The 26,701-nt window shown below is 41.6% G+C and overlaps 1 protein-coding gene across 1 annotated transcript in view; it reads right to left on the bottom strand.

Moving 5' to 3' along the window:
• The window catches only part of LOC133762585 (pumilio homolog 3-like), a 137,187-nt gene extending 124,789 nt beyond the window's left edge, over positions 1 to 12,398 (bottom strand). The window contains 4 exon segments of the mRNA XM_062195559.1: positions 10,359 to 10,940; positions 10,943 to 12,296; positions 12,299 to 12,383; positions 12,385 to 12,398. Coding sequence (XP_062051543.1) covers positions 10,359 to 10,940; positions 10,943 to 12,296; positions 12,299 to 12,383; positions 12,385 to 12,398 — 2,035 coding nt within the window.
• Between the last annotated feature and the right edge of the window lie 14,303 nt (positions 12,399 to 26,701).

Raw genomic sequence — 26,701 nt, 5'->3', positions numbered from 1 at the left:
CAGGTCTTTGGGCCCCTGTACCCGCGTGGGAGACCTGGAAGAAGCTTCTGACTCCTGGCTTTAGATCAGCACAGCTCTGGCCATTGTGACCAAGTGGAGAGTGAACCATTGGATGGAAGACCACTCTCTCTCTCTTTCTCTCTGACTCTCTCTCTGTGTAACTGACTTTCAAATAAAAATAAATAAATAAATAAAAACATGCTCAAATATATACATCTTGTGTAGTTGAACCATGATATGATCTCAAGTGATCTCTCACGCATGAACTTATCCCTTAATAACTATGCTACTGGCATTCAAATTATTAACTATGTTCTTTTTTTTTTTTTTTTGACAGGCAGAGTGGATAGTGAGAGAGAGAGACAGAGAGAAAGGTCTTCCTTTGCCGTTGGTTCACCTTCCAATGGCCGCCGCGGTAGGCGTGCTGCGGCCGGTGCACCGCGCTGTTCCGATGGCAGGAGCCAGGTGCTTCTCCTGGTCTCCCATGGGGTGCAGAGCCCAAACACTTGGGCCATCCTCCACTGCACTCCCTGGCCACAGCAGAGAGCTGGCCTGGAAGAGGGGCAACCGGGACAGGATCAGTGCCCCGACCGGGACTAGAACCCGGTGTGCCGGCGCCGCAAGGCGGAGGATTAGCCTGGTGAGCCGCGGCGCCGACCAACTATGTTCTTTTAGTATTACTTGTGCCATATAAGGTTCTCTGCCACTACTCATACAGGCTGATGGAAGCATTTCTGTGCCAAGCCTGCATAAGAGAAAAAATTTTTCTAGATGAGCCAGACAGAAAGATCAAGAAGAAAGGTAGCAGTGTTGGGGTGGCATTGTGGCGTAGCTGGTAGGTCTGCTGCCTATAAAGATGTCCCATGTGGATTAGGGGTACTGGCTGCTCCACTTCCAGTCCAACTCCTTACTAGTGTGCCTGGGAAAACAGCAGAGGATGGCACTTGCAAACCTTCGAGGATACCTGGATGAAGCTCTTAGCTCCTAGCTTTGGTCTGGTACAGCCCTGGTGGCTGAGGACATTTGGGGAGTGAACCAGTGGATGGAAGATTTCTCTCTCAGTGTTTCTCCCGCTCTGTGTAACTCTGCCTTCCAAATAAATAAAACAAATATTTTAAAAAATGGGTAGCAATGGGAACAAATGTAGCCAAGACACTTCAGATTGGGAATAAGTGGCCTTTGTAGAGGTAATGCTGATTATCTTGAGAAAATCCTGATGAGAAGGTGGTACCCCTTTGAGCAGAAGCTGGGGGCAAAGAAGCCCTTGGTACGTTTATGCTTCTATTAGAGTAGGGGGCCTTGAGGAAGACCCGTAGAGTTCTGTCAAGCCAAAGAGCCATAGCAAATAGGCACTACCTCCAAAAGCAGGCTTACCCTCTTTCTTTTTTCTTTTCTTTTCTTTTTTTTTCTTTCTTTCTTTTTTCTTTCTTTCTTTCTTTTTTTTTTTTTTTTGACAGGCAGAGTGGACAGTGATAGAAAGAGACAGAGAAAAAGGTCTTCCTTCACCATTGGTTCACCCTCCAATGGCCGCTGTGGCTGGCGTGCTGTGGCCGGCTCACCGCGCTGATCTGAAGCCAGGAGCCAGATGCTTCTCCTGGTCTCCCATGCAGGTGCAGGGCCCAAGGACTTGGGCCATTCTCCTCTGCACTCCTGGGCCACAGCAGAGAGCTGGCCTGGAAGAGGGGCAACCGGGACAGAATCCGGTGCCCCGACCGGGACTAGAACCCCATGTGCCAGCGCCGCAAGGTGGAGGATTAGCCTACTGAGCCACAGCACCGGCCTTGCCCTCTTTCTGCTAAGCTCCTCTTCTACTGCTCCAACCTCAAGGAGATGCACAATGGAAGAAAAGTGTGGAGAAAAGAGCAGGTCATGGGCACAACCCTTCTTCATGGTGTGTCAAGACTCCAGAGGATAAAAGAGGTATCATATTAAATAAACAGCACATTAAAATTTAATTAAGATTCAACTGAAATTAAAGTGACCAGAAAGCTATAGGATCAAACCAGGTTGAGCCTATCAGGCAAGGGAGATTTAATAAAATATTTCAGAGCAAAACTGGTAGGAAACCAAAGCTGTTTATAATTCTACTGAGTTCCATTCAACAAATATGCTAGTTGCATTTATTGTTTAAAGTTATTAAAAATTCTATGAAAATTCCATTAAAATATCTTTACACTCATTCCCTGTTATGTGAAGAAATTCATTATATCTCCAAAGTCATAGTAATGCAATTAAAAAAAGAGAGAGAGATCAATTTATTTCTTATTTATACAAAAGGAAGAGAGGTAGGAAAGGGGAGGAGAGAGAGAAAACAGATAGATCCTGTTGCTTTAGTCCCCAAATGTTAAAAACAGAACTGGGAACTCTATCCAGGTCATCCACATGGGTGATAGGAAACCAATCAAGTAACCATCACCACCACCTCCCAGTATCTGCATTAGCAGGAAACTAAATCAGGAGCCAGAGCTGGGCATTGAACTCGGGCCCTCTGATATGGGATGAAGATCTCTTAACTGCTAGGCTGAATGCTTGCTTCCCCAGCACTACATTAAATAACAAGAAATCTGAAAAGCTTAAGAAGACACATGTGGGAGAAATTCTAGGACCTACTTAACTGCACAATAGACCTACTGACTATTTTACTTTGATTTTGTATGTGTCTGTGCCAGTGCCCTCAGTAACTGTGAAAGTGCTTCATGGTTATGGTAATCATTAGTTCCGAAATATCCACATTGAAAGGCAGAGTTACAGAGAGGGAGAAGGAGAGGCAGAGGCAGAGGCAGAAATGGAGAGATCTTCCATCTGCTGACCCATTCCTCTCATGGCTGCAACAGCCAGGACTGGCCAAAGCCAGGAGCTAGGAGCTTCATCCTGGTCTCCACATGGGTACAAGGGCCTAGGTACAAGGGCCATTTTCCACTGCTTATCCCAGGCACATTAGCAGGGAGCTGGATCAAAAGTGGAGAAGCTGGAACTGGAACTGGTGGTATATGGGATGCCAGCACTGCAAGTGACAGCTTATCCAGCTACAACACAGCGTCAGCCCCTCATGAGTTTTCTAAGGAATGAATCATAATGAGGCTTGAGCAAGCCAAGATATTATAAATATATTGGATGCACAAAGTCCCATTTTCATAAATGTCCTTTGCTGTGTCTGCTCTTCTTGGATGTGTCTGCCTTTGATCTTAAAGGAAATATACCATGGTGACAGCCAACACCAAATAGCACTTGTTGAGACAAAGTGTTAATGAAATGGAGCTTGTTCAGAACGGGTGCACCTGTGGAAAGCAGATTAGCCATGCTCCCCTGCCCAGATCCTGCTTGTTGAACTCCACTGCCTGCTGTGAAGCTGTTTCCTTCCCTTCCCTTGTTGTCTTGCCAACCACTGAGGCTGACATTTCTCCACTTGCTTGCTTGATCATTTAGAAAAGGTTCTTGAAGGACCACCTGAGGCAAAGGTTTCAAGTAAGACAGAGCTGGTGGAGAAAACTTCCAAAAAACCTCAATAACGGCACCAACGAACAAAGCAATACTATAAAAAAAAATTGAAGGTTTGTTAAGTAAAATCTTTAGGATTCAACTAAGACACACTCTAGAGAAAGCCATTTTTTAAATTAAATGGAACAGTAAGCTAAATATTTTTTTAAATATGCAATAACAAGTTTTTATTTCATCTGTGTTCTCAAATCATTGGTCAATAATACCGGGCCAAGTAATGGCCTTAACATGTATGTGTGCATATAAAATATATGTATTTATAGACAAGTGCTTCCATATAGCATAAATAACAAATATTTATATACAAAAGACATGGGTAATTGAAACTATTCAGGAAAATGCAATTAGATTGTAAGTTTATTTGTTGCAAAAGATTTTGAAACTCATGCATAAGCAGGACTTCAAAAATTTAGTTGGAAATGTGTTTTTAAAATGTGTATTTAAAATTCACATGGATTTCAAGGGTTTTTTAAATTTCATTTTACTATGAGCTCTTGGAAGTCCCCTTACATATTATGTCTACATGTGATCTCTTATGTACACAGGTGTCACATATTTAACATATTTCTGTAGAATGCTTACTTTTCTATATTGTTAATTTTTGTTTATAAGATTGCCTTTTAGACGAGATCGGGCGTGTTCAGGGTGGTATGGCCATAGACTATAAAATTACCTTTTAAATTAAATGTGCAGTCTTTAATTTCTTTTCTGAACTGCTTTTACAATACACATGCTCATACTAGAGATTTAATATGAAAAGTTGGATTATGTTTTTAAGTGTGCACGTATATTAGGCACACACTGACAGTCAGACAAACCTATGGATCTTGGATGGTTTGGAGCTGTGTAAGAGTGGAAGTCCTGTCTCTTGGTGATCTCCTGCCCCTTTTGCCCTCAGATTCTCTCTCTCTTTTTTTTATTTGACAGGCAGAGTTAGACAGTGAGAGAGAGAGACAGAGAGAAAGGTCTTCCTTCTGTTGGTTCACTCCCCAAATGGCCACCACGGCTGGAGCTACGCCAATCTGAAGCCAAGAGCCAGGTACTTCTTCCTGGTCTCCGACGGGTGCAGGTGCCAAAGCACTTGGGCCATCCTCCACTGCCCTCTGGGGCCACAGCAGAGAGCTGGCCTGGAAGAGGGGCAACCGGGACTAGTACCTGGCGCCCATATGGGATGCCTGCGCCACAGGTGGAGGATTAACCAAGTGAGCCACGGCACCGGCCCCCGTTCTCAGGATCTCTACCAGACCTATGTCACCACCTTGCAAGCTATTCCCCTGTGTTAGGAAGTTTATTTCAGAGAGACTCTGTTAAAATAATCTGTTTAAGAGAACCATAATAACCCACACTAATATTCTGTTTCTGGTCCCCAAGTATTTGTTTCTCATGTTGACAACAGATGTGTTGTGTGTGCTGGTGATTAGTCATGCAGATAGCCTGATGCTGGATAGTAGACCCCCACTGAGCAGGGTGGACAACAGCCAGAGGAAGACAGCCAGACTCAGTTTTCAAAGCTAAGAGGAGAGCTTGGCAATCGAGAAGAAGCCCGAGTTGATGCCAATTAATAAAGAAGTAGAAATATAGGAAAGTCTCACTTAGTGACAGGTTCTGGGACATTGCATCACAGCTGATTTTGTCCCTGTGCAAACTTCGCGGTTGTGCTTACACAGACAGAGACGGAAGAGGTCAAATACTTGGTGGGCCTCCTGATGAAGTCATCAGACGTGAACATGAGGCACATGAGGCTGTTGCTGGTACAACGCAGCATACTGCTTTGTAGCAAACCTTTTTTTAACTTTTATTTAATGAATATAAATTTCCAGTGTACAGCTTATGGATTACAATGGCTTCCCTCTCCCATAACTTCCCTCCCACCCACAACCCTCCCCTCTCCCACTCCCTCTCCCCTTCCATTCACATCAAGATTCATTTTCAATTCTCTTTATATACAGAAGATCAATTTAGTATAAAGATTTCAACAGTTTGCACCCACATAGAAACACAAAGTGAAACACACTGTTTGAGTACTAGTTATAGCATTAAATCAAAATGTACAGCACATTAAGGACAGAGATCCCACATGAGGAGCAAGGGCACAGTGACTCCTGTTGTTGACCCAACAAATTGACACTCTAGTTTATGGCGCCAGTAACCACCCTAGGCTGTCGTCATGAGTTGCCAAGGCTATGATCATATTTAGACAAGGTCATAAAAGACAGAGTGAGGATAGTAACCAATGATCCTAAGAGTGGCATTTACCAGGTTTGAACAATTATACAGCATTAAGTGGGGAAGAGGACCATCAGTACACACAGGTTGGGAGTAGAGCCATTGGTGGTAGAGTAGAGGTTATGATTACAAAGGAATGAGGCCCAAGTACGCTAGACAGGGTCTAGAACAAAGGACAGAGTCATTATTAGAGGAGCTAACATTTGCTTTTTGTTTTATTTTCTCACACTTTTAAAAATTTTATTTATTTATTTTATTGTTTTTTAATGGAAGAGAGCAAACGTCATTGCTAATTCATTTCCCAAATGTCTGCAATGGCTGGAAGCAAAACCAGAAGCTGCAGAAGTCAATTCAGGTTACCCATGTGCATAGTAGGGGCCAAGCAGTAGGTTTGTTTTCTGTGCCTTCCAGGGTGCACATCAGCAGGAACTTGAAGTGGGAGTAGAGTAGGGAGTTGAATGCAGGCACTCTAATATGGGACAGGGATCTGTTGAGTAGTATCTTAACTATTAGGTCAAATTAGGTCTGCCCCAGTGCCACACTTTTATAGAACTGGGGACATAGTAGATTTATTTGCACCAGCATGAACACAGATACCAAGAGTACAATGTCCCTAGGTGACAAGAATATTTCAACTCCATTCTAATCTCACAGAAACACCAAATCCACATGCAGTCTGCTGACTGCTGACTGATCATCCTTGTGTTTCATTACGTATGACTGTTAACAACCTACCCTAGACCTTGAGGAAAAAGGAGCACGGCTTCAGGTTTCCTAAGACTGACTATGGTCTTGCTCATCAGTGTTGTTAGAGACAGCACACAGGGCCTTGGTTGTCTCTCACAAAGCCCACAGCACACAGTGCCACATGAAAGGGCTTGCCACTGGGAGAGAGGCCCCATCTGTATGAGTTGTGTGTAAGGGCTAAATCATGTTCAAGGTCTGAGATAAATAGTTCAGCAAGTAAGGATCCCTTCTGTGTGGTAACAACACAAGTAAAGCTGCAATAGAAGGTTGTTTCAATGACCTGCAAGGTTTTAATGCTGTCAGCCTCACGTGTCTCATTAGTTAAATACACTATTGTTAGTACACTAACAATTTTGTGCACTAACAGTTTTGGGTTAAATGCAGCAAAACCTCTGGAGTGGCTGGAATGCTATGTGTCACTACTTTTTTTTTTTTTTTTTTATTGAGTTAGACAGAGAGAAAGGTCTTTCTTCTGTTGGTTCACCCCCCAAAATGGCCGCTATGGCCAGAGCTACACCAATCCGAAACCAGGAGCCAGGTGCTTCTTCCTGGTCTCCCACGTGGGTGCAGGAGCCCTAGCACCTGGGCCAACCTCCACTGCCCTCCCGGACCACAACAGAGAGCTGGATTGGAAGAGGAGCAACAGGGACTAGAACCCGGCGCCCATATGGGATGCCGGTGCCGCAGGTGGAGGATTAACCAAGTGAGCCATGGCGCTGGCTCTGTCACTACTTTTAATATTGATATTGGCACTGTTCCCACTGCTGGAGGAGTCCTCTTAAGAGGAGGTCTTCTGTCTTCACTGAATAGTGTAGTGGGAGTATAGAAAAAAGCTATAGCAAGATCTTGGTTTCTGCATGCAGATGTCTGGCAACAGATGTGACCAGAAGAATTAAGTATCATCAGGAGGACTTTATTGATTTATGGTGTTACACCTTTATTTAAGTTTACTTTAAAGTAAACAGAGAGAAAGATCCTAAAGAATTGGAAAACGTCTCAAGCACACTTTAATATAGTAAATCAGTTAAGTGTGGGGACAAGGGGGAATGAAATACAGAATCAAGAAGGTAAGACCAATGAAAATGTGGGGCAAACATCCCAGTAACATGTGAAGGAAGGGAATCATGCCATCTGATGGAATGGTGTTTATTTCAAAGCACTTGTATGATAGAACAAATACCAGAAGGTATATGAAATGCACACTCTATGGTTTTTTCAAAGGCTGCTAATGCAGATGTAAGGAACATCTGTCATGTTCAGAAATTACAAATGGTTTCAGCTCAATGATTCAGGGCTGATACAATGGATTTGAAGCTGTAATGCATGCATTTCTGAGGAAGAATGAGGATTGGGCTGTGTGGATCAGAACTGTCCTTGGTTACGTGTGCTTATGAAAATCTGTCAAAGACAGATATCTAGAATTTTTATGGTTTAAAATTTTGGCACTAAATACAATGTGGTTTCCTAAACTGAATCCTGAAACAGGAAAACAACATTAGTGGAAAAACTGATGAACTCTGAATAAAAATCTGGAGTTTAGTTAATAGTGTTGTGCTAGTAGTATTGCTGATACGATTGTATCAGCTAGTACATTAGTATTTTGCCTATGTTATTTCTTAGTTTTGACAAATCTGTCACAATTATTTTAGGTATTATACTTTGGGAAACTGCATAGGACATATTGGAGAGCTCTCTGTGATACCTTTACAACTTTTACATATAGACAAAACATAGGTGTATTTTAAATGAGATTTTTGAAGTCATTTCTGAAAAGCTGAATAAAAGTGAAATCTGTTTTTTTTTTTTTTAGGTACTAGAGAAATATAGTTCAGTTACATGTACATGCATTACCATATATGTATAAAATAATAACATATGTTCATTTTTTCTTTTCTTTTTTACTGTTTTTTTTTCTCTTGTTACTCTTGTCTTGTTTGTTCCTGCATATTTAATCCCTGAGTATTGAATGTAGGACAAAACAAGAAAAGCACTTCAGATACTATGTGAAAGTCTCTTTGATGTAATGTCCTTTTATTTACTTTTTAGTAAATGATAAGTAAACTTTCATAGAGTATATAGATTCACTCTTCATTAAGTCTCTTTGAGCCTAATTTTTTGAAACGCATCTCATACTATAAGGTTGTAAGTTAGCAATGTGAAGAATTCTTACATTTTACTGAGAAGTTACAGCTTAGACAAAGTAAACATAAGAGAAACAGCTGATAATTCAGCTGTACACTCAACGCCACGTGGATGGCAACTGAGAAAATAGCACGGTCTTCGGTTCTTCACTTTAAATTCTGTCTCACAGCTGTAGGTTAAAGGTTCTTGGGGATACTGCAATGCTTTTTCTTGGAAGATGCCTTGATGAGCTTGATATCTAAAATAACTTTATGGGTTAAATATATAGGTATAGACATATAATATGTGTTCTGCTGACCACATATTTGAAAGATTCTTTTCAATTTTCCTTAATATTGCTCATGCTTTATTTTATTATAATCAGTAGGTATTATTTGACTTGTTCAATTGTAAGCTATTTTAAGAGTTTAGTGATTTTGGCAGGCGCCGTGGCTCACTTGGCTAATCCTCTGCCTGCAGCGACTGCACCCCAGTTATAGTCTGTTGGGGTGCCAGGTAATAGTCCCAGTTGCTCCTCTTCCAGTCCAGCTCTCTGATGTGGCCCTGGAGGGCAGTGGAGGATAGCCCAAGTGCTTGGGTCCCTGCACCCGCATGGGAGACCGGGAGGAAGTACCCGGATCCTGGCTTCGGATTGGTGCAGCGCCAGCCATAGTGGCCATTAGGGGAGTGAACCAACCGAAGGAAGACCTTTCTCTCTGTCTCTCTCTCACTGTCTATAACTCTCTCTCTGTCTCTCTCTCTGGCAAAAAAAAAAAGAAGAGTTTAGTGATTTCATATAAGAATATTTTATTTAATCTGCACAAACACTGAGGATTTTTAATCTCATTGACTTATATTTTTATTACAACTACTCACTGAACAAGGAATCAGCTAACTTAAAGTTGTAGTCCACGTTTTGATCTCAAATGTATTGTTTTTCTTTTTATTATTTATTATAGCTACAATATTGCTTTTATTTTGCTTGCTGAAAAGTTGGAGAGTTTGCCAAATATGAATATAAGAATTCTGTGTTTACATATTTAATTATTTCCTTCATTTACCAAATATGTTGCAAGCTCAAATTGAATATATGTGTGAAAGGGATGTTCTAAGACTGCTGACTTTTTCTGAATTTTGATATTTATCCTGTAGAAGAGTCAAAACAACAGTTATAGAAAAAATAAAATATATGTGGTGTTTTTCTTGCTGGTTTTTCACTTCTGCTATTCTATTTGTTAAGGCATACCTGTATTTTCATTGCATTTTTATGGAAATTCATACAATTTTGCACAAAATAGTTACTTAAGAAATGGGAAATGCATGCCAAAGGTAATGTTAATAATACTTCATTTATATTTAGAACTTTGAAAAAAAAATTGCAAAAATTGATTAAAATGCTACCCCAAAATATCCTCTATGATTTGGGAGGTTCCAGATAATTTTGTGATAAGCTAATGTATGCCTTTGACAGCTATCCACAATAAAATCACAGAAATGACATCAATTCAAATTTATATATTTATATTTATATAAAATATATACATTGTAACTTTTTATAACAAACATAAATTTACATTAAATGTATATATCTTATAACAAATTTATACATTTATTTATTTAGATAAATACAGAAATGAATAAGTTCTATACTACTGATTAATTCAAGATAAATAATTTCATAGCTAAGAATGTATACTTTTTTCTTTTTTTTCATTTTTTAAAAATAATTTTATAAACAGATTCATATATAAAGAAGAAGCTTATACACAGCACCCAATTACCAACAAGGTGGGCCCTGTCACTCTGCACTTGGAAAACAGAAGACAGGAAAAATGATCCCATTTTGTTCTTCACTTTCTCCATATATGCAGTCAATTTTTCAAGCAGAATTTCTACTCCTTTGCTGGCATTTTTGTTTTTTTCCAACGTGGGAATCAGGCTTTTCAATCCAGCTCGGACTTTGCCTGCAACTTCTTGGTCAGAGCTCTGGAGAAGGCTGGAAAGGATTATGGCACCTCGATTGACACTGGCCCACGACTTCAGGTTCTTAACACCAACGTGCTCTATCAGTGCTCTTGCAAAGCAACCTTCTCTTCCACTTTCTTTCATCTTTCTGTCTTGCTCTATCAACCACTTCAGAACCAGAGGTCCTGCAGGATGTTCTGCAACATGAAGCTCTCCGCCGCTGCCGCCAGGATGCAGGGGTGCCGCTGCCAGGGTGGCGATGGCAGCCATGGCGGGCTGAACATCCCCAGTAGCAGATCCGAGAATGCTGGACACTAACACACACGCAGACTTATCTAGCACCAACTCCTGGGCGTGGTCTTGCAGGTAGCTTAAGCAAAGCTGGAGAAATGGACTAAGAGCTCACGTCGGCGGATCTCTGTATCTTTCTTACTGTGTGCATTTCCATCTCCTTTCTGCAGAACTTCGATGATTTCTCGTACTGTATGGGCAGGATCTCTTGGGCTTAGTAAATACAACAGGACCTTTCTTCCATATTTGTCATTTACGATGCTAGGCAAGGAACTGATGATCTCTGATATGATTATCTGTTTCACCAGCTTATTATCGTCAATGCAATCAAATGCTGCCAGTAAAACCAAATGTGAGTATTGGCCATTAGCCACCTTCTCAACGTAAGATTTCATTGTTTTCACAATCACTTTCCTGTCCTTGGGCATTCCATGCCACAGACAGTGCATGGCCACTCTGGCGCCATCGTGTGTGTGTGCCAGGTAGATCACTGCTTCCCAGATTGCTTCCATCACTTCTGATCTGAGTTTTGGGGGTGCATAGGTAAAAAAGTCCAAGAATACTTTATGCACCAACGAGTGCTTAATCACAGCTTCCTTTTGAGCCATTGGCGTTAGAATCTGTCTCATTTCATCCATAATAAACTCTAATTTTTCTGGCTGTACCTCTAACACTTTGTCCAGAGTTGGATGATCTGCTGACTTGTAAAGCTGAAACGTATTTCCATAGAGTTCCTCTGTCAGCATGTTCCTCTGCTCCAGGATGGCTTTGTCATTGTAGGCATACTCCACAATGGCTGACGCCTCTGCATGCCGCAGCATCTTGCACACATGGCCTTTAAAACTTCTGATTATCTCTGCTACCTGTGGTTTATTTCCATACATAAGAAATTTCTTAACAATATTTCTGGAGTATTTGGCTTTACTTAATTCAACCAAATCACCTTGCAATTCTTCAAATGCCTGTTTTCTCTGTTCTTCATTGCCATACTGAATGTAACACTGGATCACATGAGTTGAATCATGTGCAAATGCAATAGTTTTAATTTTCCCTTGAATCAGCTTCTGCAAGTCACTCATTAACTTTACTCTTTTGTCTTTGTCATAGTCTTTTCTTCTCAGGATCTCCCAAATCTGCTTTGCCCGAACAACAATGTCATAGTTGGTTTTATCACTCAGTTGCCTGCTCTGCTTCAGTTCTTTCTTCTTCTTTTTGAAGTCATCCCATTTGGGTTTCTTGGCTGCTGATTCATCACTTTTATTGTCCGACTGGGATTTTCTCTTCTTGTTGAATTTATTTGCTGCCTGAAATTTGTTCTTCGATCCTTTGTCCCTTTGTTGCTTAGTCTTGAACTGCTTCACACCCTTTTTCCCAGGTTTTGTGGCACTCTTCTCAAAGTTCTTTGATGTGATTTTAGGTTCACCTTCCTTAGTAACTTTCCTTGGGAATTTGTCTTTGAAGAACCAGAAGCACTGTTTTTAGGAAATCTGCTTTTTTCTTGAGATGGCTTTGTATTCTTCTTGTGAATTTTTTTCCCCCTTTACTTCCATTATGGCCAACTTCCACATGTGGGGCAAAGTCGGGCACCAGCTACGGACCGCGGCTTCCGCTTCCGCCTCGCCTTTCTTCTTTTGCTTATTTTCCAAAAGCCAAAGCCTTTTTACTGTTATTCTTTTAAAAATGCCAATTAACCATCTCATTATCTTCTGGTCCATATTTACAAATCCTCTCCCATCCAAGTGAGGGCTCTGAGTTTTCACTATGATTCATTATTCCTTTTCTCCTGAAATAATTATTTAACCAAGTTAGCACAGTGCAACTTACTATGAGATAATAGCAATGACAACAATGTGGATGTGATTAACTTATCACCACCCCACATCCCTCACAGTGCCAGAAACTCTCTCTTCTGGCTTATGAAACAAGATTGTGTCATTACTGATGCACTTGTTTCCTATTGCTGCTATTGCTTGCTGTACCAAATCGCACAGAATGTGTAGCTTACAACATACACACAAGCAATATTTTATCTTTTTGGCAGTAGGAATTCTGAACTGTGTTGCCAAGAGTACATTCTGGAGTCTCTCTTGGACAATTCATTCCTTTGCTTCTTCCAGCTTCTAGAGGTGGTCTGCTATCCTTGGTCAATGGTCCCCAAATGTTGCAAGAGTCTGTGGTTCTAATTGCTCATGTCTGTGTCTCAGTACCAAGAAGAATGAGGAGAATGGACAAGAAGAATGAAAAGATAAACAAAGTTTGTTAAAGCAAGAGAAGCCACCCATGTAAGGGATAGGACCTTGAAGGAGGGTTGTTATTATAAGAAATTGTGTAGGGGGTTAGAACCTTCAAGTTAGAAGGAAGTTTATACAAGATTTTGCCAACATTTAGTCACCAATGGACTTGCTGCAGGGGAGTCAGTATCTGCAGCTGGATGAGTCCAGCTGTAACATCATCCTGTTTTCTTCTGTCTTGTTTGGGAGTAGTGAGGAGTTTTGTCCCAGGTATGTCTGTGTGTCAGTCTTAAGGGAATGGGCATCTTGTGTCCCCATCTGCCACTTTCCTCAGCTGTCCCTGTCTCTTTCAATCCTCCCTCTGAAGAGGTCAGAATACTTTCAATAGGGAACAGGAGTGACACTGCCTGTATTTACTTCTCTGGCCAAGGGCAGTGAGGGAAACCAGCAGAGATACCTCTCAGAATGTCTGTCGAAGGACACATAATAGAAGGAATTGGTTTCCTGTGGGTCAGTGTATAGTGTCATTTGTAGCTTGATTGTCTGTATGTGAGAGGAAATAAAATGGAAGAAGAGATCCAGGTGAGTATGAGGGGCAAACAGCAAAAGTACGAGGATGATGGCAAGTAGCCTTAACAGGAAAATCTAGGCAATATAGGGACCAAGAGATGTTCATTTTTTTTTTGTTGAATTTATTATACAGGTGGCTTCTTTATAGATCTGTCTGATGTCAGGTTCAACCTGTTCTGAGTTCTTGGTATAAGTGCGATATTTTATTAATTTCCCCTCCCTATTCTGCTAGCAGATGGAGAAGATGAGATAATCATCCATGACCATTTCTGTCAAAGAGGTTAGTGAGGGGCAGGTGCTGTGCGTAGTGAGTAAAGCCACCGCCTGCAGTGCCAGCATCCCCTATGGGCACTGGTTCAAATCCTGGCTGCTCTACTTCCAATCCAGCTCTCTATTATGGCCTGAGAAAGCAGCAGAGGATGGCTCAAGTGCTTGGACCCTTGCACCCATATGGGAGACTTGGAAGAAGCTCCAGACCCCTGGCTTCGGATCAGACCGGCTTCAGTGGTTGTGGCCATCTAGGAAGTGAACCAGTAGATGGAAGATCTCTCTCCATCTCTGCCTTTTGTAACTCTGTCTTTAAAATAAATAATGAATCTTTAAAAAAAGGGGGGGGGGGTTAGTGAGCAAGAACTCCCAACAAAGGCATCCCTACTGCTGTGAAAAGTCCATTCTAGTGACTGGGTCAGGGCTTGACAGGCCACCTCATGATATGTAAGTCCTCACCCTGGGGCAAGATTGGCAACAGTAGCAGCTGTTTTAGCTATGCATAGAGGACCAAAAAGGCAAACACAGAGTCTGTGTAGACATTAACTTCCTTATCCCTGCTCAGCTTTAGGGCCTTCATCACAGATATTATCTCTGCTAGTTGAGCACATGTATTCAGGGGAAGAGGAAAGCTCTCAGTGGTCTCTTCTAGAGTGACCATTGCATATCGTGCTCTGCAGGTTCCTTGTTCCAGGGTTTGCTCCAATCTTTGTTTGCTCATCCTTCCTCATCCATCCTCATTTAACACAAAAATCAAGTTCCGCAAACCTTCTATAATAACATAATTTTTCCCTTTATTTCCTCTTTTTTATCCAAAACATGTTTCCATTAAAATCCTCTTTCTTTTCTTCCCATAACTAAGAATACATTCCCATGCTTATAACTCCCTCTATAACTTTACTTCCTATTGGTACCTTCAGCTAAAATCAGCCGTAATTTACTGAGGACTGGCAGAACTGGGCCTTAGACTTTGAAACGTTGTAGTCCCTCTCCACTAGGAAGTTGCCTATATCACCAACATAAAGCAGAGGAGTAGTCTGTGGATGGGAGCATTTTGAGAGGTTTCTCAATAAGACCTGCCTAAATGGATGTGGATGGGCATGGCAATTATAGCTTAACCAATCATTCTCTGGGTTGTCCAAACCTCTGGTTTAGTTTCTGTCTCAATCAGGGGAAGACATAAAGACTGTCCTGGGTCACAAGGACAATTACCCCCCTCCAGGATAATTAATGTCTTCCTACAGGGAAAGCTGGGATCTTTGCTATGATAAGGAAGGCACTTGTTTAAAAAAAAATCCAGCTACAACTTAGAGGCTAGGTAAAATATGTAACTAAGGCCTTTCCTTAGATACTTCACTGTTATGCCAAAGGATGAGGGGCTGGATTTGCTAGAAAGACAAAAAAGGCAGCTCCAGGGTCTAGGAGGAAATCAGTTTCCTTACCTTCTATACCTAGGATCACTCAGGACTCCTGAGAGCTGATGGTGTGGGTAGGAGAATCCCCAGATTACTTCAGTCCTGACAGGTCATCCGAGAGGGGAGCCTGCAACTATTGACCTTATTCTCTGGGGGCAGTCCTTCCTTCAGTGATCCTCAATGCAAACAGGATAGGGTGGTATTTTGGGGATTTCGTTTGTTTGTTTGTATTCTGGAATCCAGGATGTGGACATTCCTTCTTGATGTGCTCCATGTGACCACACCCACTGTACTTTGGGACACCTCAAGTCCATCAAGTCAGTGTGACCATAAAGCCACTACCATATCTGTGACCCTCTTCTTATCCCTTCGCTCTCATTGTTAGGTCTCATCCTGGTCCTGATTATAAAAAATATGGAAGTGATGACCTTAGAGATATGTTCTAATGTATTTTCTATTCCAATAGACCATTTCTAAATTTTTCTTCTAGTATCTGAGGCTGACTGGGTAATGAACTTTTCCTTTAGGATTGTCTACCCTTCAACTGAGATAGGAAGGTATGCTTAACTAAAGCCTCTCTCAGTCTCTCTGAGAAGGTCAAGGGTTTTTTTCATGGTCCTGGTCTATTATAAGTTTGTTGTAATTTAAGGGCTTGGTCCTGACCCTGCTTTGTCCCTCCAAGAAACAAGCAATGAAAAACTTTCAGTCATCTACTGGATCATATGCTTTGCTTTGCATTTAGAGCAATGCTATTCCTGAGGAACAGTTTGCTTTCCTGTAGGATATAGAAGCTATTGAGGTCCCTGATTAGGTGAGGCTATAAAATCAGTATAAAGTTCAGCCCCAAAAGTTTTGAAAGTCCTCTGTTTACCATTTCCTGTTAGGGTCTGATTTAGGAGTGGCATTACATATCTACAGGAGATCTCACTGAACTGAGTTGAAATCTGGAAAACCTCTGTGTATTTAACATAGGCATTGGGAAATCTACTCAAGTCTCCCTTCAACTGTCCAAGGTCCTGAAGAGGAAAAGTAGCCTGGACATGCATAGGACCACCAAGCCCTGTGAGAATTTTCTGGAAGGGTAAAATAGTAGTTGGCAGTCCGGTTTCCTGCTTTCTAATAGTTATCCCCTGATAGGGAAGCATAAGAGATAGGAAGATGGATTGGTGTAGACTGTGCAGGAGGCTCTATAGCAGACAGAGAACAGTGGACAGTTGGGGTCATGAGGGTATCTGCTGCAAATAGCACCAGGTCTGCTTTACATAGTTGGCAAAGTTCTGGTTTATCTCCCAGGGAAAATACTGCCTGGACATAAGAGATCACAGACCATATTCCTATCTTGTAATAGAAGAGATATACTTGGGGAATGCAGTTACCATTTCCCCTTTGTGTCACGTCTCTGCAATAGTGCATAAAAATAAAAGTTCATTTTTCTCCAAGTTTGAGGATCAAAAGTATCTCAGTGCCCAGTGGTGCACCCCAAGTGGTGCCCATGGAAGATAGCCTATTTCCTATCAGAAATGAGAGGACAAGAAACAAAGTTGTCCCTAAGTTTTGTCTCTTATCACTTGAGGATTTGCTCAGGTTCCTTGGCTATGGGAACACACTGCCATGGAGCTCACAACAGGGAGAGGTAAGAGAATAGGAGTAGATAGTTTTACTTGTACCCTCACATTTGCTCTTGATTCCTTGGGATTTGAGCAACTTCTTATGTGGCTTTATGGTTTGCATTGACTAGAAGGCAAGTATCTGAAAATGGGCTTCCTGAAAAGGCTCTCAGTTAAAACTCTAAAGGCAAGACTTTGCAAGAAAAGTGAGCTTCCTCACATCAGGACGATTAGACAAGGAAACTAGTGGAGGAGAAGCTTACCACAGTGGACCACCTCCAAATGGTGGGCTATTATAAGGAGAACCTGCCGAAAGAAGATCTGAAAATCCGAGGTTCCTGGACATGTGCCATGCAGTACCTGACAATAGAGAGTATAGTCTAGTATAGCCTTCAGTATTTCAGGGGAATCAGAAGACTGGGGTCTAAAAAGACAACCTTAGCCTACAGAGGGGACACCAAAGGTTTGCTGAGGCTAAGTAAGGTGGCCCAGAAAAGCCAGATTAAGAGGAGGAAGCAGGGTCAAGCAGATTTAATGGAGGAGGAGTGGAGAAGTTACAAGGCAAAGGAAGTGGCCAGAAGTCATGAGGAGAGTAAGATGGGGAGCCGAGAGGAACACCATGGGAAGGTGGTAAAGTAGGCATGAACAGAGAACAAAATGTAGATTTAATCTGGCCTGAAATCCTGACAGGTATTCAGAGTCTGTCCAGTCCAGGAGCTTTCTGCTAATGCCAGCCTTAAAGCTTCAGTTGCTCCCAGACTTCATCCCAGGCTCAGGCTTCAGGCAGATGTGCATGGAAGTAAACTGAGGCACAGCATGACCAACATTCCAAGTGACAGAAGGCAGTGGGAGACTAATCGCTTCTATCCCAGCAAGTCTAACATCTGAGCCCTTAAGACCAGCAACTGCGCTGACCACCTTTAACTGGTTGACAGATGCCTGGCGTTTTTACTTGATAGAGGACTAAGGGGGAGAGCAAGGATTTCCGACAACAGTGAAGGAAAAGCAGTCCACCTCTAGCCAGCCTTCTGACAATCCTGGATGAGCCCCAGCCAATGCTGCAGGAGTCTGTGTTTCATGACAGTGCAGAATGAGGAGCACAGACAAGGAAAGATGAGCACAGAAGCCAAGTTTACTGAAGTAAGAGAAACTCCCACACAAGGGAGAGGACCTTGGAGAAGGGCCGCCATCATGGTGTGCAGGGGTTTATACATTTGGGAGTATGAGGAAGTTTGTACAGGTTTTTGGGAACATTTAGTCACCAATGAGCTTCAGGCTGCTGGATGCTGCAGTTGATTTCTCAACAATGTTGCAGTGGATTCGTTTCTGAGAGGAGCAGCGTGGTGGGGGCAAGAGGCGCAGAGTCACCACACAGACCCCGGGAGTCACGTGAAAGCAGGCTTGAGGCAAGCAGCCCGCAGACTCGTTTATTTCAGTTGGTACAACAGTTTATATAGCCCAGACCAGCCAATCTGGTCAAGGGGCGGTCTATGCCCCAACCAATCACAGCCTGTTGCCAGGCAGTTTCCAAAGCCATCCAATCACAGCCTGTTGCCAGGCAGGCTCCGTTTGCCATGTGGGTTTCAAATCCATCCAATCTCAGACTGTTGCCAGGCAGGCTCTGTTGTCAGGTGGGATTCAAAGCCATCCCTGAGTAACTGACACTCGCTTGCCAGTGGCCACCTTGGCATGGCCTTCTCATTCCACCACAGCTGGGAACTTAGCTTCTGCTGTTGGACAGGTCTAGTTGTAACCTCCTCCTGTTTTGTCTTCAGTTCCTTTATCTTGATTTAAAGTAGAGAAGCATTTTGTTCCACACACCTTCTTCTCTATGTCGTACTTGAGGGAATGGATGCTTTGCACCCTTGACTATCTACCCTGACTTCTGCTGTCTCCTGTCTCTATCAACATCATACTGACATTTTCTTTTATAGTCATATCCACACCACTGAAATGACTCTTCTGCTTCTCTCTTTTAAAGACCCCCTCTTAAGTTCACATCTAAAAAATCCAAGAAAATTTCTCAATACTGAGCTCTTAAATTTACTCACAAATCTTCTTTGCCTGGTACTATACTCATGGATTCTGGAGATTGGGATACTGATAGAGTGAGGGGATAATTATTGTGCCCTCCACATTGATCTATGTGACCAGACTTTGCATTTGATAGGACAACAAACAAGACGCTGATGTTATCAAACTCTAATTCACTTTATTAGTCCCTATCTCTCTTGGTACATAACCACCATTTTAGATCAATTTTCTGCTGCTTCTATAAGCCACCTTGTTCTCTCAGATCTTTCCAATTCCTTTGTTTCCTGCTGCTTGAGATGCATTTTCAATGTTTTTCTACCAGAGTAATTCCTACTCATCCGTGTTTTATTTTAATTACAAACCACTTTAAACATATGGGAAGATAAAGAAAATAGCAGAACAGACCTCTGTACTTCAACCCCCAAGATTAAACAGATGTTAACATTGTGTTGTATTTGTTTCAAGTTTCTCTATTTTTAGAGGAATAAAACTTTACAGATATTACTAACATCCCAGCATCTCCTGTTCCCAATAATTTCCCTAGATGAAAAACAAATTCTTATTCGTCATTCATCAATCATGTTTGTTATAGTTTTGATTTCTTTCAACATGCAAATTAATACATATACTGATTTTTAATTTAATTTGTTCACTCAAAATTATATTGTTTTCTAAGATGCGTGTTGATACACAGGATTTTTATATTTAACTCTTCTATAATATCCCACCAAAAATGACTCATAATTCCACTGCATAATAACTCAAAATTTATTATTGCTTGCTACAAAATTTCTGTATTTTTTGCTATTATATGGTGCTGAAATGACCACTGCTATGAGAACTTACTGTGCTTGTGGACACATGCTCCTCTTGGATAACCATGTAAAAGCAACCTTTTCTACTCGATTTGATAGTCAACAAGTGGTTTCTCATGTGATTACATTACCACATCCTACCAAAATTTGTTATTATATTCTGATTAAACTATCTCTGTGAAAAAAAACGTGGATTTGTTGTTAATTAATCATGGTGCCCTACCCACCATTCTAAAAGTATATTTTCTTGTATGTTTGGTCTTCAAATTCCTTACATTGATAATTGATATCAGTTTGTATAGTTTTGCTTTCATGGTGTGCGTGCATATGCATGTGTGTGTGTGTTGAGCCTTGCTAAAGATCCTTGAACCTTGAAGTCATATAAAAATATTCAATCATATCTTCTAAGAATATGGGGGCTATTTACATATTTCACTCAAAATACATGGTATTTGCATTTGCATGCAATATTAGGTGATAATGCATAAAATATTCATAATTATTTCTGGACTCCCTATTTTGATCCATTTGTCCAAGTACCTGAGATTAAATCTTCCTCTTCATCTTATTCTTTCTCTTTTTGTATTAAGATTTATATTTTAAGGTAGTTTTAGATCCACACAAAATGGAACAATGTACAGAGTGTTCCCCTCTAATATTGCTTCCAAACACACACAACCTTCCCCACTATCAACCTCCAACCATAGTGGCCTGCTTCCTACACTCAGTGAACCTACCCTGGCACACCATTATCACTGGAAGTTCATCCTGAACGTTAGGGTCTACTCCTGGTGCTCTACGTCCTGAGGTCTTGACAATTATAATCACAGGAATCACTTGGTGTTATATCATACATAATTGTTTCACTTCCCTTTAAACCTTTTGTGCTCCAATTATTCACTCATTCCTTTCCTGAGACCATGGAAATAATTATTGTTTCCTTGTCCCCATAGCTTTGTTTTTTCCAGAATTTGGAATAGTTGGATCATATTCCTGTAGCTCTTCCAGACTTTATGCTTTGACTTGGTGATAGGATTTTTTTTTTTTTTTTGACAGGCAGAGTGGACAGTGAGAGAGAAAGAGAGACAGAGAGAAAGGTCTTCCTTTTCTGTTGGTTCACCCCACAATGGCCACTGTGACTGGTGCGCTGCAGCCGGTGCACAGCGCTGATCCGAAGCCAGGAGCCAGGTGCCTCTCCTGGTCTCCCATGCGGGTGCAGGGCCCAAGGACTTGAGCCATCCTCTACTGCACTCCCGGGCCACAGCAGAGAGCTGGACTGGAAGAGGGGAAACCAGGACAGAATCCGGCACCCTGACTGGGACTAGAGCCTGGTGTGCTGGCGCCACAGGACGAGGATAAGCCTATTGAGACATGGCGCCGGCCAACTTGGTGGTAGGAATTTAAGGTTCGTGTCTTTTGTGACTTAGCATGTTTATTGTTTCTTTCTTTTTTTTTTTTTAATTTTTGACAGGCAGAGTGGACAGTAGAGGGAGACAGAGAGAAAGGTCTTCCTTTTTGCCGTTGGTTCACCCTCCAATGGCCGCCACGGTAGGCGCGCTGCTGCCGGCGCACCGTGCTGTTCCGATGGCAGGAGCCAGGTGCTTTTCCTGGTCTCCCATGGGGTGCAGGGCCCAAGCACTTGGGCCATCCTCCACTGCACTCCCTGGCCACAGCAGAGAGCTGGCCTGGAAGAGGGGCAACCGGGACAGGATTGGTGCCCCGACCAGGACTAGAACCCGGTGTGCCGGCGCCGCAAGGCGGAGGATTAGCCTACTGAGCCACGGCGCCGGCCAGCATGTTTATTTCAACACTGAATAGCAATCCATTGTTTGGATTTACCAAAATTTATTTATCTTTTACATACTGAAGGGCAGCTAAGTTGCTTCCATGTTTTGGCAGTTGTGAACAGAACTTCTATAAATGTTATTGTGCAAGCTTTTGCACACATATGTAAAAATAAACACAGTTTCTGGGGCATATGACAAAAAATCCCTTTAGTTTTGTAGATATGTCAGACTCTGTTCCAAAGTGGCTGAGTCTGTTGGAATGAGAAAGCCATGCTAAGGTGGCCACGGCAACGGAAACTGCCTGGCAACAAGCTGTGACTTGATGGTTTTGGAAACCACATGACAATGGAGCCTGACTTGCAACAGGCTGTGATTGGATGGATTTGGAAACTGCCTGGCAACAGGCTGTGATTGGTTAGGGCATAGACCGCCCCTTGACCAGATTGGCTGCCTTGGCTATATAAGCTACTGTACCAACTGAAATAAAGGAGTCTGCAAGCTGCTCGCCTCTGGCCTGCTTTCACCTGGCTACCGGGGTCTGTATGGTGACTCTGAACCTCTTGCCCCTACCACGCTGCTCCTCTCAGAACAAATCCACCTCAACAGCTGAGGCATTTTGCATTCCCAACGTCAATGCATGAAGGTTCTTGTTGTTCTACATCCCTGTCAACACTTTATATTGTCATTATTGTAAAGTTTAATCATTGTAATAGATGTGGAGTAGTATCTTATTATTGATTTAATTTGCAAACCCCTAATGATAAATGGGTATCTTTCCAAGCTCTTCTTTTGTATTCTTTCTTAGAATTGTCTCTAATACTTTTATCCTTTTGCATGATTTTTTTTCCACATGATATGATGAATTTTCCAAATTACTTTTAATTTTTCATTTCTATACATTGCTTCTTTGTTTTTTTTTACTATGACTACTCTTTTCATGGTGTCTCTTCTGCTCTTATGCATTTGATTTTTTTTGCTGATTATTAATTAATTATATGTTTTCTATTAAAAGAGAGTCATCCAGGCACAGAGAGAGATCCAATGTTTTGGTCTGTTCCTCAAATACTTGTAATGTCCAGGACCAGGCCCATTCAAAGCTGGAAGGTTGGCATGAAATCCTGATTTCCCACGTGAACAGAAGGAACCTGCCTGCTGCCTCTCTGGATCTGCATTTGTGGGAATGTTGACTCAAGGGTGTGGTCAGATACCAAACCCAGTTACTCAGACGTGAAGTATGCTATCTTAATGGCTAGACTAAAGGCCTGCTACTTTATTCTTTTTTTTTTTTTTTTACAGGTAGATTTATAGACGGTGAGAGAGAGACAGAGAGAAAGGTCTTTCTTCTGTTGGTTCACTCCCCTCATGTCTGTTATGGCCGGTGCTGTGCCAATCTGAAGCCAGGAGACAGGTGCTTCCTCCTGGTCTCAAGCACCTGGGCCATCCTCCACTGCCCTCCTGGGTCACAGCAGAGAGCTGGACTGGAAGAAGAGCAACTGGGACTAGTACCCGGCACCCTACCCAGGACTAGAACCCGGGGTGCCGGCGCAGCAGGCGGAGGATTAGCCAAGTGAGCCATGGTGCCGGCCATGCTACTTTATTCTTAACATACTTATTTTAAAATTCTTTTATGATTGTCTACTATCTGATGAACTTGGATTCTCACTCTTGTGTTAATGATATAAGTTGAGTCTTTCTCTTGGTGGATTGCTACGTGTGTTACTATCTCTACTTCATGGCATTCTCTCTCTTCTGTGTGCCCCAAACTGAGAATTTCCCTTAAAAGTGGCTGTGTTGGGGTGGCACTGTGATGTAGAGGGTAAAGCACCAATTCCTGACCTGGCTGCTCCACTTCCGATCCAGCTTTCTTTTATGGACAGGAAAGCGTAGAAGATGGTTCAAGTGCTTGGGCCCTTGCACCCATGGGGGAGACCCAGAAGAAACTCTTGGCTTCTGGTTTCAGATTGGCCCAGCTCTGCCTGTTTCGGTCATTTGGGGAGTGAACTAGTAGATGGAAGATTCTCTCTCTCTCTCTCTCTCTCTCTGCCTGTGTCTCTCTGTAACTCTCTGTAAATTTCAAATAAATAAATAAAATCTTTTTTTAAAAGATTTTATTTATTTATTTGAGAGGTAGAGTTACAGACAAAGAGAGTGAGAGAGACAGAGAGAAAGCTCTTCCTTCCGTTGGTTCACTCCCCAAATGGCTATAACATCCACAGCTGCACCAATCCGAAGCCAGGAACCAGGAGCTTCTTCCAGGTCTCCCATGCGTGTGCAGGGGCCCAAGCACCTGGGCCATCCTCCATTGCTTTCCCGGGCTATAAGCAGAGAGCTGGGTTGGAAGAGGAGCAGCTGGGACTACAACCGGCGCCCATATGGGATGCCTGCGCTGCAGGCGAAGGATTAACCTACTGTGCCACGGTGCCGGCCCCAAATAAATAAATCTTAAAAAAAAAATGTTGCTGTGTTTGGCCAGCGCTGTGGCATAGCAGGTAAAGCTGTCGTCTGCAGGGCCAAGCATCCCATATGGGTACTGGTTCGAGTGCCGGCTGCTCTACTCTCAATCCAGCTCTTTGCCATGGCTTGGGAAAGCAGTGGAAGATGGCCCAAGTCTTTGTGCCCCTGCACCAAAATGAGAGACCTGGAACAAGCTCCTGGCTTTTGGCTTTGGATTGGTGCATCTCCGGCCATTGCAGCCATTTGAGGAGTCAACCAGCAGATGAAAACCCTCTCTTTCTCTACTTCTGCCTCTCTGGAACTCTGTCTTTCAAATAAATAAAAAAGTCCTAAAAAATACCTGGTCTTGCTGCTAAGTCGTGTTCCTTATTTGGTGGTTCTTAGACAATTTAGATAGTATAAATTCAAACTGTATAATGAAGGACAGGAACTCAAAATTATTATAGGAGATATTTTATCTCCAGTTGCATTTTCATATAGACTAGTTTCCTTGTCTCTGACCTTATTGTGAGATAATTTTTTTCCTGTCCCATCATTTCTGTAAAGATGTGACATGTAAGGTTCTAGACTTATTTGGAGATTGCTTTTCAAGTTATTTCATTAAAATCAAGATCTTACCTTTGAGCTATCACTGTTATAATCCAGGCCCCTAAACTACTGAGACCCAAATCAATAACACCACACGACTGTGCACACATGTACATGCACACATACATGTGGGCTAATTGAAACATACTCATCAATCACTCTAGTTTTCAGTTTAGGACAGTGTTTCTTTTTCTGCACTTGCAATTTTCCTTTTTTCCCCCAGTATGCTTAGTATTCTCAATCATTATCTTTTGCTAGATGCATATGATTTCCAGTGTATGTTTTATCAAACTTCTATAAAAAAGAGGAACCTTATTTATAACTTATGGCTAATGTCAAGCATTATTTCATCTAGGAATCCATCTTTATTTTTTACATTAATGTTTGGCAAATTGTTTTAAAAAAACAAAACATCACGGTAAATCCTAAAATTGAGTAGTTTTATATAATTTAGACACCTCTTCATCAACACATTCATATGACACAATGACAAGTCTGTCTTTTGTTCCTTGATGACTGCTTTGCTCTTGGCTGGAGACTTCTGAAATGTTTTGGCATAGCTGGAGGCACGTGTTCTTAAGCAACCTTACACATCTATTTTCATGGTAACTAATATTCTTAGATAAAAGCTACTAAAACAAAACTGTATGGCTTTCTTCATACTTCTCACAAATGATCCAGGTTAAGTGATGACGTCTACATGTATTGAACAAAATTTTTGTTAAATGGAGTTGAAAATTGTCTGGCCTGGGGAATGTATCTGTCCATGTGGTAGACACAGGATTGATTAACCCTACCTGGACTAACTGAGATGAGGGCTGAGCTACCACAGAAAGACACATTTATTACAGAAAGAGGGAATGAGGTAAGTTCATCCTGGTCTGGGAAAACCAATTGTAATTGTCACAGTACATTCTGTGACTTCCATAAACAGAATTATGTAATGACTTCTCTGAGCTCCCACAGTACTTTTCTGTATTGAACACTACAATACTAATGATATTGTTCTACTAAATTGTTTATTTGGATGTCACTTTTATTTTTCTGTCACCTCTTCAAGATAAGAATTTTTTTGTCTCACTTCATCCTTGAAAACCCAGTCCCTACTCCATTGTAATTGTATCACAAAGGTTATAAGAAAGGAAGAAAAGAAGAGAAGGAAGAAGGAAAAAAATGAAGATGAGAAACTTAAGCTGGGAAAAGTTAGAAAACTTTCCCACATCACTGCAAGTTAAGGACAGAGTAGCAGAATTTCCAAAATCCCAGTTAACCATGCTTTGTTAACGTACATATATTCCTAGGTGATAACATGAAATATTTATAATATAGTCTAGGAAAAATACCAAGTAAAATTGGAAAATGAACACATAAAAGGAAATCACTTGCTCAATTATTTGAATAGTTCATGTAAATTACTAAGGTTAAATGTAGCTAGCTTTGGAACTTCCAATTTATCATTTGGCTTCAGGATCCATTTTCTTGTGATTCTATTTTGCCTTCCTCTGAATTCAACTTTTATCTCAGGCTGGTGTTCTCAAAGTGGTAAAATGGCTGTGAACTTCCCTGGCCCCATGTCATCCCATTGTATCATCCAAGGAAAGCTAAAGTTGTTATGGAAGTTAAAAAAAAAAGGCTGACTTTCAGGGTTATCAATAAATATCCCACAATAGTAGTGTTCCTATCATGTGCTCTCCACAAACACACAAACAAATTCTCTGACCTAGAAGAATGGGCTTCACTCTTTGACTTACTTCAGTCAGGGTCATCCTGAGCTGTGGATAAGAGCAGCTCACTGAAAAAAAAAAGAAAGAAAGAAAGAAAGAAAGAAAGAAAGAAAGAAAGAAAGAAAGAAAGAAAGAAAGAAAGAAAGAAAGGAAAAAAAGAAAAAAAAAGAAAAACCATGTAGCTCAAAATATGAATGTTTGGTTTCTAAGTTGGAAAGTTTTGATTAGGAGGAGGATAAAGGAACATTGATCTATAAGTAAATACAACACCACCATCAAAAAACATTGTTTATCTCTCTGTTAGATAATCTTTCTGTAGATGGTGACAATGGCTAATACACTGTTCATTCATTACTTGTAT

The sequence above is a fragment of the Lepus europaeus genome, chromosome 6, assembly GCF_033115175.1.
Source record: "Lepus europaeus isolate LE1 chromosome 6, mLepTim1.pri, whole genome shotgun sequence".
Lineage (NCBI taxonomy): Eukaryota > Metazoa > Chordata > Mammalia > Lagomorpha > Leporidae > Lepus > Lepus europaeus.
Note: the sequence above shows the minus strand (reverse complement) of the source record. Positions and strands in the feature narration are given on the sequence as shown.